General features: G+C 63.2%; 1 protein-coding gene across 4 annotated transcripts; it reads left to right on the top strand.

The window, feature by feature from the left end:
• The first annotated feature begins 1,082 nt into the window (after positions 1 to 1,082).
• On the top strand, positions 1,083 to 10,618 carry MEF2B (myocyte enhancer factor 2B). Of its 4 annotated transcripts, none has more exons than XM_057417432.1 (9): positions 1,083 to 1,203; positions 7,231 to 7,310; positions 7,506 to 7,709; positions 7,785 to 7,913; positions 7,989 to 8,151; positions 9,055 to 9,200; positions 9,370 to 9,481; positions 9,564 to 9,657; positions 10,103 to 10,618. In XM_057417432.1, the coding sequence occupies exons 2-9, from the start codon at positions 7,257 to 7,259 to the stop codon at positions 10,407 to 10,409; spliced, it is 1,209 nt and encodes a 402-aa protein (XP_057273415.1). In that variant the 5' UTR covers positions 1,083 to 1,203; positions 7,231 to 7,256; the 3' UTR covers positions 10,410 to 10,618. The 4 variants fall into 4 exon arrangements, with proteins under 4 accessions (XP_057273415.1, XP_057273417.1, XP_057273418.1 ...); XM_057417434.1 differs by having other exon boundaries at positions 9,567 to 9,657; XM_057417435.1 differs by having other exon boundaries at positions 9,055 to 9,170.
• The last annotated feature ends 6,563 nt before the right edge of the window (positions 10,619 to 17,181 follow it).

Consider the following 17,181-nt stretch of genomic DNA (forward strand, 5'->3'; position numbering starts at 1 on the left):
CCAGGGGAAAACCCCTTCTGTGGGTCTGTCACTGTGTGACAGAGCAGCGTCTGCCTCCCTTCGCTCTGCAAAGTCCACCTCAGGTCATACTCACAGGCTTCAAGCCACAGGATCCACGGCCACCTGCATCCTCTGCTCCCTGCTTGGGATGCTCCAGTGCAGAGCTGCCTCCCGCCGCCTTCCCCCAGGGCTGGGAATGGGGATGGTGCCAGGGAATCCCAGCGCTGGATTGTCCCAGGTGCCATTAGGGCCTGTTCCCCCTCTCTCAGTGCCCGGACTCCGCAGTGTTGGGGTTTGCTGCTGCAGGCGCTGAACTGGGGCCGGTCCCCAGCAGCGTGAGCTCCGTGTCCCCGTGGCCCCCTCCCTCGCTGCAGGGTGGCCTCGCTGGTGGCACGGGGACGGGCTGTGGGGGGGGAGCACGGGGCAGCCCCGCCGGGCAGGTCACTGCTTTCAGAGCAGTGAGATATAAAACGGAGAGGGAGGGAGCTGGAGGTTTCCTTTTGGAGCTGGGGGGGGGGGGGTGAGGGTGTCGAGCTGATGGGTTTTTGGCTGTGGTTTTGCTGGGCCCTGGGGGGCGCTGGGGACCAGGACCCCCAACCCTGTGGTCAAAGGGGTGAGGGGGTCACCCGAAACCAAGGGAGGGGGGTCTGGCATGGGGCAAAGCCAGAGCCTGGCTCTGAACCTCCGCCCAGGAGCCCCCATCTCAGCCTGAGTCTGAACCCCCCCGCGAGGGCAGAGCACCCCCCAGGACCTCCCAGACTTCACCCTCGTCCCAGGCCCCCACATTCCCTCAAATTCATCCAATCCTGCCCCTGCCACATCCCCATCCCAGTACCCGGTTCCCACCGCCTCACCCCATTCCAGCCCCCCAAAGACCCACTTAATCCCCCAGTTTACCTTCCGCCGCGATTCCAGATAGAGGCAGGGCTATGCAAATCACTCCTGCGGCGGCCTCCAATGGGGAGTGAGCCCGGCTGCGGTATGCAAATCTTTCGGCGGGATGGGCGGGGATATGCAAATGTGTCCGGCGCGGCTCGGGCGGGCAGCGCGCGGCTCCGGGGACACGCACAGGCATCGGACCGGGACCGGGACAGGGACCGGGACCGGGACCGGGACCCGACGGCGCTGGGGCCGCACCGGGGCCAGGACGGCTCCGCGGCAGCGCCGGCGGGGAGTTACCGAGGAGGAAGAGCCGGTGTCCAGGTGCGTGTCCCGGGGTGGGGAGCGGGGTCCCGGGCGCACCGGGGCGCTGCTGTACGCCGGTGCTGCCGGTACCGGGGAGAGGGGAGGGGGCAGCAGCCACCGATCTTCCCCCAGCCGCGTCCTTGTGCCCTAACCAGGCTCCCCTCCGCTGCAGACGGCCGCACGCATCGCGCCGGCAGCCCCGTCGGGGCGCAGGGGCTGGGGGAGCAGTGCCGGCCCGGGGAGGTGCCGGTGCGGCCGGACCGGCGCCCCGCGGGCTGCTCTGAGCACGGCGGAGCCCCGTCCCCCGCCCCGCCGTCTAGGGATGGAGGGCTATAAAAAGCCTGTGGTTTGCGCCACGCTCGGGGTTATTTTTACTCGTGTCTGTGCAGGGAGGAACGCCCGGGTTTAACCCAAAAGTGCAGCTTGGACGGCAGCCGCCAGGCCCCGGCCCCGCAGCCGCCTCCCTGCCCACCCCCGGGCCCACCGAGGCTTTGGGGCGCTGGGGCTGAGCCCACTGCGTGAGGGGAAACTGAGGCACGGCACTGCGGGCTGGTGGCTCGACGTGGAGGAAGTTGTAACGCTGCAGGGCCAGGGCCTGGTGCCACCGTGGCTTTGCTGGGGTGTCACACTGCTCTGGCACGTGCTGAGCTGCATTCCGGGGCCTTCGTGCTCCCAGTGGGAATGTGACCTGTCCACAGCTCTCGCCAACACGTGGCACATCCATCATGTCCCAGCTCATCCACCTCCATGGGGAGAGCAACGTGGATGCTCTGCCAGATCCTCCTGCCTGCTGCAGCCGAGTCCCCGTCCCTAGGGATTTACTCTTCTAATGAGAGAAAGTTTCCAAGAGCTGCTGGCTCTCGAGATGGGTTCACAGGTAATGAATTACCTGGTGGATGAGTGGGAAGGCAGGGACCTATTCCAGGGGCTTGTTCCCTCTGTCCACACACATCCCTTTGGACAAGGGGTACCAGTTGGGAAGGGAATGTCAGTGACTCAGCCAGGGAGTCGGATCCTGGCCCTTTTCCATGCCTGGCTGCCAGCTGAACACATCACACATAGGTGATGTGTTGGGGAGCTCCATGGCAGCTTGGGGAGCAGGATTTGGGATGTAGATGCAGGCCTCGGGTTTGGCTTAGGATGTCAAACACCTGAGCACGGGTCACTGATGATGTCTGGGTTCCGACACCAGGGAGGAGCATCCTAGCAGCGAGGAGGCCAGAGAGTCTGGTGTGCCATGCTGCCATGGGGATGCCCAGAAGGATAGAGGGGGGAATTAGTATGTTTAAGGTCCTTGGATTTCCCTTCTCTTCACAAGAATTACAGCAGGGTTGTCAGGAGCAAACCAGGTTTGTAAGCCATGCAGCCCTAATACCAGCCATCAGCAACCTCTGGCTGCCCCCATCAAACCCTCCAGCACCAAACAGGCATCATTTCCCATATCCTTGCCCAGCTGCAGCATGGGGCAGCCCAGCCCTGCGGGAACAGTGTGTTCCTTCCTTTGGCTGCTGTGAGCAGCATTCCCAGCACCGGGCACAAAGGTGGTCTGAGCCTTGGATGGGGACTGTGTGTCCATCCCTCTTCCCAAGGGCAAGAGCTGCCTCGGGTTTCAGGGTCATTTCTCTCCTTCCTCCTTCCACACAGTCATTTTGGAACTGAAAAGCCTCCTCCCATCACCGCTCTTTGCCCAAGGGCAGCTGCCTACGGCTGCGCCAGGCGCTGGGGGCACTTTCGGTCTGTGTCATGCCGAGCGGGATGGATCCAGGGCCGGAGGGGGCCAGGTCTCTTCAAACCCAAACAAAGCCTGCATTTGGCTCTGGAAGAGCTCAGGGCACTTCCGTGGCCAGGCCATGTGCTGCGATGGGGGAGATGAGCGAGTTATAGCAGGGGGTGATGCTTGTGAGATGGGGGAAGGTGGTTACCCTTGTCCTCAGCACCCTGAGGTGCCCTTGTCCCCACCCTTGCAGCACCCCGTCCCCAAGGAGCTCTCCTTTCCCCTGCTTCCCAGCAGGCTCCTCCTGCCTTGCCCGCTCCCCAGCTCTGGTTTGTACTGGTTTGCTGTTTAAACAGCCTATAAAAAGCAGAAGGGCCTGTCTGCCCCGGCAGAAACCCTGCTCAACTTTGACTTTTCCCTGCGCCGGGCTCGGGATGCTGCTTTCACCACGAGGCCCCAGCTCTGCCGTTCCCTGGGGACCGCTGAGAGCCGGAGCCATGTCGGCAGTTTGGAGCAGGACAGCATCAGGCAGGATGGATGCGGCTCACGGTAGAGCCAGCGCCATGTGTCCATCCACAACGGATGGTCCTTAAAGCCCTGTTTCAAGCCTGTTGCCCTCCTTGTCCCAGCGATGCAGCATCTGGGCTGTTCTCCCCTGGGATTTCACTGCTCCTGGCTCAGATTTTCCCTTCCCAGCCAAGCTCACTTCTTCTCCCTGTAAAAGATGGGATGGAAACTCTTTCTCCCACTTTAATCATTGTTTTTCTCAAAAAAAACTTTCTGGAAGCTGCCAAATGCCAACAGCAAGTACTTGCTGGCCGCTCTTTCCCATACCCATTCCTACCCAGCCACCTCCAGCTTTCAGATTTGCAACAAAAATCCCCCAAATTCGGTGAAAAAGGACTTATTTTCCCCAGTATGGGCACTTTGTCCCATGGAGATGGGAAAGATGGGACTATGAAACTCTGGGAAGCCCAGAGCCCCTGGCCTGATGGTTATTGGGGAAGCACTCAGACCCTGGAGCAACAGAAACACTCCCCTAATAACCTCACCCACTTTGACTTCAGGGTAGACCTGGTGAAATTAGCATTCCTGGGATCATGTAGGGGATGGAAAGGGATGGAAAGGTGTTACAGGCAGCACCAGGACCCCCCAGTACCACTGTGAGCATCCTACATCGTGCTGGAGCTGCAGCATATGGAAAAACACATCGCTCTCAAGGGGTTCGCTTCGTCTCAGCTCATTAATGAGGAGCTGGGATTGGGAATTCCCCCACTCCAGCGGGATGCAAATGACCCCTAAAGATGTGCAGCATCCGGGGGGTTCATTATAGACCCTGCAGCCGGGGGACACCGCGCTGGGGGTGCTGGCAAAGGCACTGTGGGGACAAGGGGCTGTGCTGGCTGTGGAAGCGAGCCCGGTGCGTGCAAGCAAGCAGAGCCCAGGCTAAAGATAAGCACATGTGGGAGGAAGAGGAGGCCGGCGGGAAGCCAGGCAGCACCGGAGCCTCTGCCCAGGCAAGGGAACGCGTCTCCTCTCTGAAAGGCTTTGAGGGCTCAAGAGCTTTGCTGGTGCTGGGGTTTGTTTGCATCGCTTGGAATGGTGATGCTGAAGGACCCTTCATCCCTGCAGCCGGGCCACGTTGTGGGTCCCCATCACTGCACGGAGCTCTTTGTGTGAGGTGGGACTCGCTGGAGGTGAATGCAATGAGAGGCTGGGGGGTTCCTCCAGTGCGAGCACCCCAACCCTGCTCCCTCCCACTCAGGGGGACAGCAATGAGCCCTCCCCGGATGCCAGCTCCTTATGGGAGCCAGACTGCTCCATGAGGACGGGGCTGGAGGATGCCACTGTGCTGGACCACAGGATAGAGATGGCATCGCTGTGCCCGTCCCCACCGGCGGTGATAATCGCCTGCAGCCATAGCACTGCTGATCACCTCATCGCCTGGCACAGCAATTAAAATCCACAGTGAAATTTCCCCCTCCCTTCCCAGCCCTTGATACTCATCCATGGGGAGCCGAGTGCTGGGGCCCTGCCGCACTGCGGTGGCCAAAGCACCACAACCGACAAGGCCGTAACCCTTAGAGCATCCCAACCCTGCCTGCATCCACTCCCAGCCTGGCAGGACCCCGGCTCATGGCACGGTGCCGGTGGCAGCAGTGGCCTGGCCACGCGAGTCCCCACGGGTCCCAGGAGCAGCGGTGCTGGAAGGAGCAGTGCGGGAAGCGGCTGATGAAACCACCCCACGTGTTGCACGGGCCTCAGATGGTTTCCACGCTGTGAACGTGCTGCTGCTTCCTCCTGCCTCGCACCCCTGCTGGCTGTTCTGGGCTGGGGCGCCTGCAGCATTGCCCCGTGGGTGCTGGTACCCACCCAGAACCCTCACGGTATCACCCCAAGGGTCCTGGATTCCCCCCCCTGCCCCAAACACCCTGCCTGGGCAGATGTGGCATCTCCAGGGCTCCGAGCCATGCTGGTACCTGGGGTGGCTGCTGTCCATTGTCCCCTGCTCTGAAGCAGCTCAGATGGGTGGACATGGCCAGGCTGGGGCCATGGAGGGACTTGCAAGATCTGCGCCACTGCAGGGACCATCTACCTCTGCACTCCACATACAGCTAGAAACCAGGATTCTGGAGCAAGGCATCGGGGTGCTACAGCATCCAAGGAGCTGGGGGTGCTGGGTCCATCCAAAGAGGGGGTGTTTCTTGGCTCCATTGTAGCTGGGGGGACTCATCCTTCTCTCTAATGGAGCCTTTAAAGATGCCCCCTGCGTGAGGCTGTGCAAGGATGCAGGCGAGCATCCCCTGACCTGTCAGAGGCCAAACTCAGCTGCAAGCTGGAGCCCCCCGGGGAACAGCTCCTCTCTCTGCACCCCAAATTCCAGATCATGGCATAGGGGTCGGTAGATGAGAGCTGACCCCTCAGGGCATCCCCAGCCATATACCCGCTGCAGGTGCGGTTCTGGGATGTTCGAAGCAGCTTTGGCCCTGCCCCAGCAGCAATCGTTGGGAAAACCTCTGCCTTTCCACTAGGGAATCTTTGGCTCTTTCCGGCTGGAGCGGGGTGGTCCCGGCACCCCCTGTACCTTGGTGCCGTGCGTGGGCCCCGGGACACAGGGTGGCAGCAGGGCCGTGGGAACGGCAGCACAATTTCCTTCCATAAATTAAAATTAGTTGTGATCAGCTAAATATAGAGGCTGAGCGAGATGGTAAATGGCAGCAGGGGAAGCGGGACAAGCTGGGGCATGGCGGGAGCAAAGGGCTGGCTGGTCCCCAACCTGCATCCCCCGGCTGCATCCCTCTGATGGGGGAGCTGCTGGACAAGCTTGGGGGGTTCTAGAGGTGCCTGAGGTCCTTAGGGAGCCGCAGCACAGAGCTCCCAGCTCCACTGGCTTCCAGCTTGACTCTTGCTCCTTGGACATGGCTTGGGCATAGTGGGGACCAAGCTGGGCTAGGTCTGCACCCTAATTTGGTGGGTCCCATTGGGAGCATCTTGGTACCACCCGTAGCTCTGTACCGGAGGCTGTGGTGGCACCGGGGCATCCCTGATGGGTTTTGGGGGACAACAAAAGGAGAAAGAATTGGGGTGCTGCAGCAGCAAGGGAGATGTCTGGTGTGTGTGTGTGTGTGTGTGTCACAGCACAGTGCTGGGCTGCAATGGGTGCTGGCACCCTGCAGCCAGGGAGGGATGCAGGGTCCCCCAACCCCTTCCCACTGCCGGCTCACGTGGCCTGAAGAGGTGGGTGGTTTCGCTTTGCTGTCTCCTCGTGCAGCCACTTCCTGACCTGCGAATGGCGGAGGTCAAATTTAGTCTGAAAACCCCAAATCTGAGCCTAAAAACAGCCCTTTTGTGTTATAGACCCTCCTCACAGCCAGCCCGGCCTCCCTTATAACCACCCTTCCCATCCCTCGGCCCCGCCGTGAGCAGCATCAGTGCATGGGGTGAGCGCGGAGCAGCCCCCACGGCTTTGGATGGGGGACTGGGGATGCAAAGGCTGATCCCATGCTCCCAGCAAGGGACTTGGCATCGCAGCACCACAGCATTCCAGCCGGCCCGGGCAGGTCCCTGGGGCTGGTGTGTGGGGAGATGGAGCAGGGGCAGTGGAATCGGCTGGGCAGAGCTATGGGGCTTTTCTTCCTTTTTCCTCACAGAATTTCCCACTTTTTTTCTTAACATTTGCAGTTGTTGCTGGACAAGAAAAAAAGCCAAAATTTCCTCTGAAAACGCCTCTTTTTTTCCAGCCAAACCCATTTTGGTGGCTGGAGGGGTGAGGGCACGCGAGCGGCTGCCCCTGGCTGTTCAGGCTCAAGGGGCTTCTTGCTCTTTTCCAGCCCTCCCTGGCGTGTAGGAGGTGAAAATGGGCAGGAAAAAGATCCAGATCAGTCGGATATTGGATCAGCGGAACCGGCAGGTAGGAGCTGCATGGGGACGAGTGGGGACCAGGGGGATAGGGAGCCACGAGGCCATGGAAAGGGGCAACGCCGCTCTGCTCCCATCACTGACGGGTCCTCCAGGGGTGGAAAGGATTTGGGGAGCCAAGGGGAGGGTTTGGGGCTGCATCCAGCGGCGCTGAGGGCAGCATCCCGTCCCCTTCCCGGCTCCACAGGTGACCTTCACCAAGCGGAAGTTTGGGCTGATGAAGAAGGCGTACGAGCTGAGCGTCCTGTGCGACTGCGAGATCGCCCTCATCATCTTCAACAGCACCAACCGCCTCTTCCAGTACGCCAGCACCGACATGGACAAGGTGCTGCTCAAGTACACGGAGTACAGCGAGCCCCACGAGAGCCGCACCAACAGCGACATCCTCGAGGTAGCGGCAGGGGGCAGCCGGGAGGGCCGGGTTGGGGGGGGCACAGGGCCCTGCTCACAGCCCCGCTCCCCGCAGACACTGAAGCGCAAAGGGCTGGGGCTGGAGAGCCACGAGCTGGAGGTGGACGAGGGGCCGGATCCCGAGGAGAAGGCGCGAAGGCTGAGCGAAGGCATGGACCTGTCGGTGCCACGACCCAGGTTTTATGTGAGTCGCTGCTGTCCCCAGGGTCCCCGAGGTCCCCGTCCCCTCCCTGCCCCTGAGCTCTGCTTCGCCCTGCAGAGCCCAGCACCGCTGCCCGATGCAGCCTATGGCAGCTCCCCACCGGCCACCACCGCGGCCCTGAGCAGCACCAGCGCATCCCCGCAGGGCCAGGGCCGCCCGCCCGCCTTCAAACCAGCACCGCCGAAGCCACCAGGACGCTCCCCAGGGCCATTGCCCCCAGGTAGGCTCGGATCCATCACCAGGGATGCTGCAAGGAGAGAGACGTTACCATGGGCACCGTCCCCACCATGGGCACCCTGTCCCCACCATGGCACCACATCCTCACCATGGGCACCCTGTCCCCACCATGGCACCACATCCTCACCATGGGCACCCTGTCGTTGCCGGCCCCACAGGGATTTTCCCGTCCAGGCACCGCATGCAAAGCTCCTCTTACAGCATCTCCCGGGGACTTACCAGGAGCAGGGCTGCGGTGGGTGTGTGGGCAGGGAGCTGTGGAAACACCAGCCCCTGCCTCCCTCCAGATGCTTCCTGTGCCCTGCTGGCACCCAGCACCCTGCAGCCTGCAGCCTCCCGTGTGGTAGAGCTCACACTCAGCATGAGGGGCTCATCCAGCCCAGGGTATAGCACTGGACCAGGTGGTGACAGGGACATGGGTGTCTCCAGGGCCATGCAGCAGAAAAAGATGCTGGAGCTTGACCAGCAGAATCCCCGGGGAGGGGGGGGGGGTGGAGGTGCTGTGAGGGCATCTGGGTGATATTCTCATCATGAAGCACCCCCATCTCCGTGGGGGCAGCGTGGTGGCCCTAGGCTGACATCCGCATGCTGGAGGTACCTATTGTGGAGGCTGCTCCGTGGGGAGCTGGGTGCTCCCTGCAGCAGGGTCCAGCGGGGGATGTCTGCAGGCTGCTGTAGCCCCAGGGCTGGACCCAGCCACCGTTTCCACTCGCAGCGTGTGGCCACTGTGGTGCCGCTGCTCAGGAAGTGGGTTTACTGGAGCATGGCACTGTGCAGGCACCCAAGGCACTGAGGGCACCAGGGCCACAGGCATGGGGACCCCCCCCTGGCGCCCCTCATCCTTCAGGGTCACCCCCTGCATCCTCCTGCCCCTCTGTCCACGCAGGTATCGGCTACCCCCTCTTCCCTGCTGGCAGCCTGAACCGGGCCCTGGCCACCAAGACGCCCCCCCCGCTGTACCTGGGGGCCGAGGGCCGGTGTGGGGAAGCCCACAGCAGCTTGGTGAGCGGCCGGAGCGGTGGCACCGCCACGGTGAGTGCCATGGGGGGGACACCAGCACCGTGGTACCTGCTGCTGCGTGGGCACAACGTGGCCCTGTCACTAGGAAGGAGGTTGGGGGGGAGGATGGGGGATGCTGCATTATAGATTCCCCAAGGGGCTGGCAGCACAAAGCCTGATGCAGGCACCCGCTTTCCCACAGCGACCACTGTACCCTGCTCTGCAGACCCTGAGCCCTGTGCTCACCCCAAGCAGCTCCAGCATCCCAAGCCATGGCCTCACCAATTTCCCCTTCCTCACCCCAGCCCAAGCAGGTAAGTCCTGGCCCCTCAGCCCCAGGACACTGTGCCCCCCCCCAGTAGGACCCCCCCTGCTCACTCTTGGCCTTCTGCTCAGCAGAGTTTGGTGCTGGTGAGGCCCCACCACCCCCCGGCTTCCTGCAGCCTGGCCCCACAGCATGGCAGCAGCCACGGGACATGGCAGCACTGGGGTAAGGATGGGGACAGCCACAGGGTGGGAGACTCGGGCTGGGGATGAATCCGTTAATGGGGAGCTGCTGCACCCCTGGGTACTACCTCCCAGCCATGGGTGACGCCAGCACCCAAGGCACAGCCCCTTCTCCCACCATGCTGGGGTCTGTTCTGCTTCTCCTCTAAACTGGGGCAGACGGGGTCACCCCAGGAGCCCCCGCTCCTGCCGCTGCTCGCAGAGCCTATTTCCAAGTGGATTTTCCCAGGGGGTGGGGCCCCCATGTCCCTCCCAGTCACACACTGGGCTCCCAGCAGCGCCTGGCTGGGCAGAGCCAGGTGAGGTGGGTTTAGGGGTGCTCAGCCCCTCGAGGGAGAAGAGGGGGCTGAGCTCGGCCTCTCCCCACCCCACACACCCCGGCAGGGGCTGCAGGGGGACCCGGCCTCACTCCTGCTCCCCTTCCCCAGGGTCAGCAGCCGGATTGCCCCTGCTGAAGAGCCGGCCCCCGGCGCCTCCCCGCAGCACCAAGCCATCAGCATCAAGTCGGAGCGGGTCTCCCCGGGGCTGGGCTGCCCCTCGGGCACCCCGCAGCCGCCCGCTGCCAGCCTGGCCTCCCTGAGCGAAGCCTCCCGAGGCCCCGGAGACCACCAGCCACGGGACGACTACGCCAAGGGGTACCCGTACCCCCTGGCCCCACCGCGGCCGCTGCCCGAGGAGCAGCGGGTCCCCGTCCCCATGCGACGAGCGCAGGCCATGGACACTTGGCAGAGATAGCGAGGCCGACGGGGTGCAGGGGGGTGGGCTGAGCCTGGAGGGGAGCCCCGCACTTCATCCGCATCCTCAGACCCCCAAGAAGCCCTTTGAAGTGCTCCCTGGGGGGTCAGCGATGCCCCAGGGCTTCCCCTGGGGTTTCATCCATCACCTCGGGGCTGCAGCTCCCAGCAAATCCCTTCCCCACCCCGGTGCCCCCCACAGGCCGCTGAGCCCCCCCTTCCTGCAGCTCTGACCCCCCCCGCAGCCCCCTGCGAGGCCGGGACCCCAGGGATGAGGAGCGCTGCCCCCATGCCCTGTCCGGTGCGTCCCCGTCTGTCCGCCTGTGCCTGCGCCAGCGAGTGGGAATGCCGGAGAAGTGCCACGGGGTGGCAGCAGGACTGAGAGCACCGGCAGCGGGTCCAGCCCTGCACCCGCCAGGCCCAATCCTGCACCGGCTGATGGGGGCTGCCGGGGACCCGCAGGGGGCGGGATGGAGGCATGGAGGCAGCCGGGGTGGTGGGTGCCGAACCCAGCCCAGGGGCTCTTTTCTATTTATTATCTTCTCACCAATAAAGAACTGGGGGTGTCGGGGTGTCTGGCGTGAGCTTCTTGGGGCCAGGCAGCAGGCTAATGAGGTGGCAGGTCATTAACGGCCCCAAGGCAAGAAGTGCCCCATGCTCTGACCCACTTCAGATGAGCGGTGCTGTCTCCTGTGTCCCACCACCACCTCTCCAGGGTCACCAACTAACAAGGCAGGTGACAGCCAGCTCACCCTCAGCTCTGGCCAGGTCCCTGGGGTCCAGCCATGCTGCTCCCATCCCTCAGCAACCTGGGACACCCCAAAAAGCTGCTCTGAGGGTCTCAGTGCTGGGAGCGGGTGCGAGGAGGAGGAAAACCCCTTATGTGCCCTTAAGGTGGTCGTCAGTGAGGGGTTATGTGGGGAGGCGGGACCTGCCCCCCCTGAGCTGTGTCTCTTACAGCCCACTGGGCTGGGGCCGGGGTTTTGGGGCTTGCTGTGTGTGGGGAGGACCCCGTTGGGCCTGAGGTGCCCTGGCCATGGCCACACTGCTGAGAGGATGAGGAGGAAGGGGGCAGGGTTTGGCAGTGCCCATCGTCCCCTGGTTTTGGGGGGATGTGGGTCCACCCTAGCGCTGTGTGGGCACCCACAGGCTGGGATTGAGTGGGGATAGGGTGGTCCCTCTGCACCGGCCACTCGCCAGCGCTGAACTGGGCCCCTTCCTGGGGGGGGATTACTGGTGGCCAAGCCCTGAGATTAAAACACGGGAGGGAGATTAATCCTGGGAAGAGTTTGCCCCGTTTAATAGAGCGACATAAATACCAGCCAGGATTAGGGGCTGTGCGGAGCCCCGGCAGCCCAGGGCTGGATCCAGCCTCAGCTCAGATCCCCCCCCCCAGCTGGCAGGTCCCCTCCTGGGCCACCCTTGGGGCTGGGAAGTGGCTTCTGCATGGAAAGAGGAGGTGAGACACCCAGTGAAAGTGTGGGGGCTGGGGTAAGAGACACTGATTGAATAGCAACGACTGCATGATTTATGGTTTGCATTATTGCATGGCTCATTTGAATATATGCTAATAAGGCTTTTCTCCTCGTTTTGTTTGTAAGATTTAGATTTGCTATGGCAACCCGCTGGCATGGAAGGAGCGCCAGGAAATGTCAGGGCGAGGTGAGCCCCGGACAGGGTTGGGGCTGCCTGGGACATTCACCGCATCCCACCGCAGGGACAAGGGGACGGCTGGAGGGACCCGGAGGGCACCGGCGGGAGACGCGGGAGCCGACAGGAGACATTGACCCCCCCCAACTGCCTGCAGGTCCGGTAGCACCCCATTGTGACAGGTCCTCAACCGGGGTGGGGGGTGCCCTGCAGTGCCCCCCTCTCTCCTTTGCTCTCGCAGGGAAGTCCCTTTGCCCCCCGCGTCATCCCCTGTCTACCTGCGGAGCATCCCCCCAGCGCAGCAGAGGTGGGGTGCCCCATTGCACTGCACCCAAAGCTGGCACCCGGCTTTGTTGTGGGGTGGGGACAGTGCTCAGGGTGACACTGGGAAGACAGAGTGTCCGCTCTGTGTTGCCCACCCGTGCATCTACGGAGCCCTGATCCAAGGTGGAGGGGTCCAGGCCATCTCCCCACCTCTGTGTCACTGTGCCCACTTCCCAGCTGCCCGGGACTGCCCAGTAAAGCCCAGTTACCTGCAGGCCTAGCATGGCAGGGAGCTGTGCTGCTCCGGGAGGGTGCTGGGCTCCAGCTCTCGGGGCTGCAGAGCCGGTGGGGCTTTGTCTCCTGGTAGGTGCTGGTACCTTTCCCGGTGTCTGTGCTGTCGGGGGCTCTGCACCGCGATCTGGGGGCTGTGAACCTTGCAGTCAGGGTGCTCCCTTGCTGGGCAGCAGTCGGGTGGGTTGGTCTGGGGGGCACCGTCCCCTCCTCAGAGCCGTGGGGGAGCAGCGCCCTGTCATCAGCAGCCCGGGGAGGGTGGGAGCCGATGGTCCGTGGTGTTACAGAGAGGACATCTCGGGTGGTGATGGGGTCCCCCTGCTGTCCCCCTCCAGGCGGCCCCGGGCCTGTCTCGGGCTGCGGGAGCTGGGGTGGGTTCGTCCCCTCGGAGCCCCACGAAGCAGCCCCGGGAGTGTGGCCAGGGCCGAGGCGGCTTCGGGCTGTGGCGGCGGCCCCGGGGCTGGGAGCTCCCGCCGGGGGTCGATTTCCGCTCCCGGGATACCCGGAGCCGTTTCACACCTTGTAATGGGGCGGGAACGAGCCCCGGGCTGGGGGCGAGCTAGCACAGCTCCGGCCCCGAGGGGACGGGGATGCCCGAATCCTCCTCGCCTCTCAGCCGCAGCAAAGCGGGGCCGAGCCGGGCACCGGGGTCTGCCCCTCCCGGTGCATCCTCCCCCAGACACCCACTTTGTTGTTTTGCAAAAGCCCTGAAATATTCATAGCGCTGCGCCGATCGCCTCTTAATGAATTTTTGATCAAAACGGCATCAGGGAAACAAAATACCTCCCCCCACCCCCAAACCCCCGCCGTCGAGGAAGGGGGACCGACCTTGCCGATACCGGGGGTCTGAAGGAGCCGACTCCCACCCCAGGGCCTTTTACCGGGAGAGGCCTCGGCCGCGGGCTCGGCAGCAGGATTTGGGGTGTCCAAAGTGCAGGCCTGGCCTCCTGCTGCACCCGGGCTCGGCAGGGACGGCCCGGGCCACCGTGAAGCCCCGGTTGGACGGGACGGGAGATGGGCGGCCGAGACAGAGCGTCCCGGCTCCCCCCGGCCCCGGCGGGAGGAATATTCGTTGAGGGGAAAATGCATAAGCGGAGCTGGTTACGGTAGAGCACGGAGCCGGCGGCCTCCCCGGCAGCGCCGGGCCGGGGGTGGCCCATACCGGGGCAGGCAGGGCGTGGAGGTGGTGGGGAGCACCGGGGTGGTAGCGGGCACAGGCCCCTTCCGCGGATCGGTTTCTGCGAGGGTCCCCGTCCCCCCCCGGCCGGATTTGGGGCGCAAACCCCTCTCGAAGACGCTTTTGCAGGCAGCGATTTTTAACGCGCTCCGAAAATCTCATTGTAGCGGAGGAGGGAGAGAGACGGGGGCCCCGTTCCCGGTCACTTCGGACCTTGACGGTGTAAACGTCCGAGAGGGGGTGGGGGGTGGGATTTTGTTTTGCATTTAAAAATTAACCGATCTGTGCTTAATTTCCACGGACTGATCCCGCACCGGCTGCGGAGCGGGTGACCGCCGGCAGCCGCCTCTGCCCCAGATCCGGCGGGTGGGAAAGGCAAAAGGACCCCCTCAACCCCTTCCCCTCGGCTCCGGGTCTAGCCCCGCTCCCCCCTCAAACCCTATGGGGTAGCCCGAGCCCTGACGGCCCCCGGGTGGGGTCCGGATCCGGCCCTGCCTCCCGCTGTCCGTGCAAGGCCGCATCCGCCGGGTCACCGGGATTATTATTATTATAATATATATTATATTCCTTTTTATATAATAAAATCCCCGTTATTTTTAGGTTCTGCTGCCAGATCCGCCCCCGCCCCGCGCCCTCCCCCCCGGCCCGGTGCATTCCCCACAGCGCAGGGCTAACCTATCCTGCTCCCGACGCGAGGACGTCATTCCTTACGTAGGAAAATATGGAGAAAGCAAAGGGAAAAAAAAAAAAAAAAGGAAAAAAAACCCCACATCGCGTTTTCCCTCCTCTCTCCCATCTCCATTGCCAAAAGGGACAAAATGGATGTTTGGGCGGAATCCGCCTTTCCTCCTCCCCACCGTGCCCGGCGGCCTCGGGTCGAGGCTGCCCGGGCCCGGTCGGGGGGCTCCCGGCGTTCAAGCCCCGTGCAGACGTTATCTGTTTAACCCCACGTAAAGGCAACGTGATCGCGGGGGGCTCCGCTTCCCCCAGCCCTGGCAGTCCTCTCCGGGAGCCGCAGCTCGGCTCCGCCGCGCTCCGCATCGCCTGGATGTCCCCGGGCTCCGCGTCCTGCCCGCTGCCGGTGCCGCGTTCCCCCAGCCCCCGCCCCGGAGGCTGCCGGTGTCCCGGTGGCTCCCGGCTCCCGCTGTCGCTAAGTCATTAATGGATGCAGATGTGCGGAGGGAGGTAAATAATCCCCCCCACTCCCCTCTTTTTGTCGCTGGTTTTCCCTTCCCCTGCCCCGCATTGAACTCCCCGGGCCAGGGCAGCGGGGACGAGCGGGCAGGAGCGAGCAGCAGCAGGCGGCTGCCGGTGATGCCCGCAGGAGGGGCAGGGCTATGCGGGCACCGGCAGCAGCCCCGCTTCCCCTCCTGCTTCTCCCAACTTGGAAGAAGTCTGCGAGGGGGGACCCCGCGCCTCCCCCCGGTATGTTATTTTGGGGAGGTGTGTGCGCTTTTTACACACACACACACACACACACACACCCCGCCTCCATCCTTCCCGGATTAGGGGCTGCGGGTCCCGGCAGCCCGGTGCGAGTGTGGGATGGGGGGCGAGATGAGGGGGGGGGGGGACGGGACGAGGCGTGGAAAGCTGCCCTCCCTCCGGCTCCCGCAGCGCAGGGAACAATGGCCACGGGCTCCGTGGGGACAATGCCCGGCGGAGCCGAGCTGCTTGGGTTGCAGGACACGTCCACCACCGCCTCGGCCACCCCGGGCCCCGGCCCCCCGCTCCCCCGGGGCAGGCACCCCCCGCTTCCCCGAGGCTGTGGGAAAACGCGTGGCTAGGGATGGGTTCGGGAACGGGGATGAGAGGGCTGGGGGGGGGGGGGCACCAAATTTAGCGAAAGGTGTCCCCCACGCACCCTGGCGTCAGTCTCTGCCTCCTCCCGGCTTTGGGGCCCCCCCACCCCGTCGAGCCCGTCGGTTCCCTCTTGCCCGTCCCGTCTCTTGCCGCAAACTCCAATGGGGTACTCCCGACCGGGGATCAACAGGTCGGTACCGGCCGGTCCCCAGGTGCGCTTCTCCTTCCCCCCCCCACCCCCGGCCCCTCTTTTCCCAACCCTCCATCACCCTCTCCCCCCTTGCCCCCCCTCCACCCCCTCATTATTCCCGTTATCCCGGGGCAGCCTCCGTGCCCAAACGCCGGCATGTGCGAGGCAAACAGAGCGCGATTGTTCCGAGCCTGGGAACGCGCGGAGGGGGCGCGGGGGCCGCCGCCCGCCGCCCCCCGCCCGGCCCCCGCTCAGCCGCGATTGTGATGGAAATAGGCCTTTCCCCGCATGCTGTTGAACTTGATGTTGACTCCTTTTCTTTGGGGTTTCACATCTCCTCGGCCACTTGTTTTGTGGGAAAATTTTCTCCCGAGCTCCGGTGTGAAATTAATTAATCGGGGCCTCTAGATGGCAATGGGACACAAAAGGGGACAGCCCGGGGAAACTCCGGCAAACTCACAAAAGACACCCCCGGGGTTTAGAGCCCTGGGCCGGTGGGACCGACTGCCCTGCCCTGCCCGGTGCCCGAGGTAAGGGGCTGCCGGAGCCAAGTTTCGGGGTGTGCATCTATTAGTGTTATTATTATTATTAATGTTTTTAGGGGAGGGTTGGGGGGGGGGGGAATCCGGGGGTCTGAGGGTGCTGTTTCGGGCGGTGTGTTGTGTGGGCACCCCGTCCCATGCCCTCCCAGCCCTGCTCTGGTGCCCAGGCGCCAAGAAATAAAAAAAAAAGTAAATAACATTAAAACTGAAATTCCCCACCAAAGGGACGGGGCCGGACTCGGCATTTCGGGAGAATCTGAGGGGTTTAAATATATTTATTCTCTTGGTTTATTATTATTATTGAAAAGTAACGGGGGTTGCTGCTGCGCTGAAGCGCCTGGTTCTGCCCGGGCGGGCACGGCGGGATTTCACGCCACGTCCTTTCCCGAGCAGGGCAATCTCTGCCGTGCGCGGGGGGAAACCGTTTCCCCCCGGTTTGAACCGGGAAAGCAGCGGTTTGGTTCCCAGTCACCCTCCTCGCCCTTCGTTTCGGCGGGTGCCTCGTCTGTCCGTCTCCTCCGACGGGTTTAACAGCCACCGAGGGGTGTGTATGTAAATTTAAACCCAGTTTTTCTTTGGACGCACTTTGCAGGGCAGAATCTTTAGATCAATATTTGCAAGATTCCCCTTTGCAAAGATTCCTCTTTGGAGGGATATTTCTGCACGGGAACAGGTCAAAAATAAGGGCGTCAAATCCCCTCCCGCTCTTTGTTGCCACAACACCTTTGGGTGACAGCGGCTGCAGAGGGGAAATCGTTTAGATCTGTTATCTGTTAAATCTCTGGTTTTTGCCTACATCGATATTTCCAGCAGGGCAGGAATTCGGATGGATTTAGGCGGGGGTTTGGGGACTCCT

Source organism: Pezoporus wallicus, unplaced genomic scaffold (assembly GCF_028554395.1).
Source record: "Pezoporus wallicus isolate ANWC-B61680 ecotype Strahan unplaced genomic scaffold, APGP_CSIRO_Pwel_v1 contig_13865, whole genome shotgun sequence".
Taxonomy (NCBI): Eukaryota; Metazoa; Chordata; class Aves; order Psittaciformes; family Psittacidae; genus Pezoporus; species Pezoporus wallicus.

Excerpts from the sequence above, each read along its gene's own strand:
- MEF2B (XM_057417432.1), top strand. The coding sequence starts at position 7,257 with ATGGGCAGGAAAAAGATCCAGATCAGTCGGATATTGGATCAGCGGAAC. Across the intron at positions 8,152-9,054 it reads CCCAGGGCCATTGCCCCCAG|GTATCGGCTACCCCCTCTTC; the intron begins GTAGGCTCGGAT and ends CTGTCCACGCAG. Across the intron at positions 9,482-9,563 it reads CCTCACCCCAGCCCAAGCAG|CAGAGTTTGGTGCTGGTGAG; the intron begins GTAAGTCCTGGC and ends CCTTCTGCTCAG.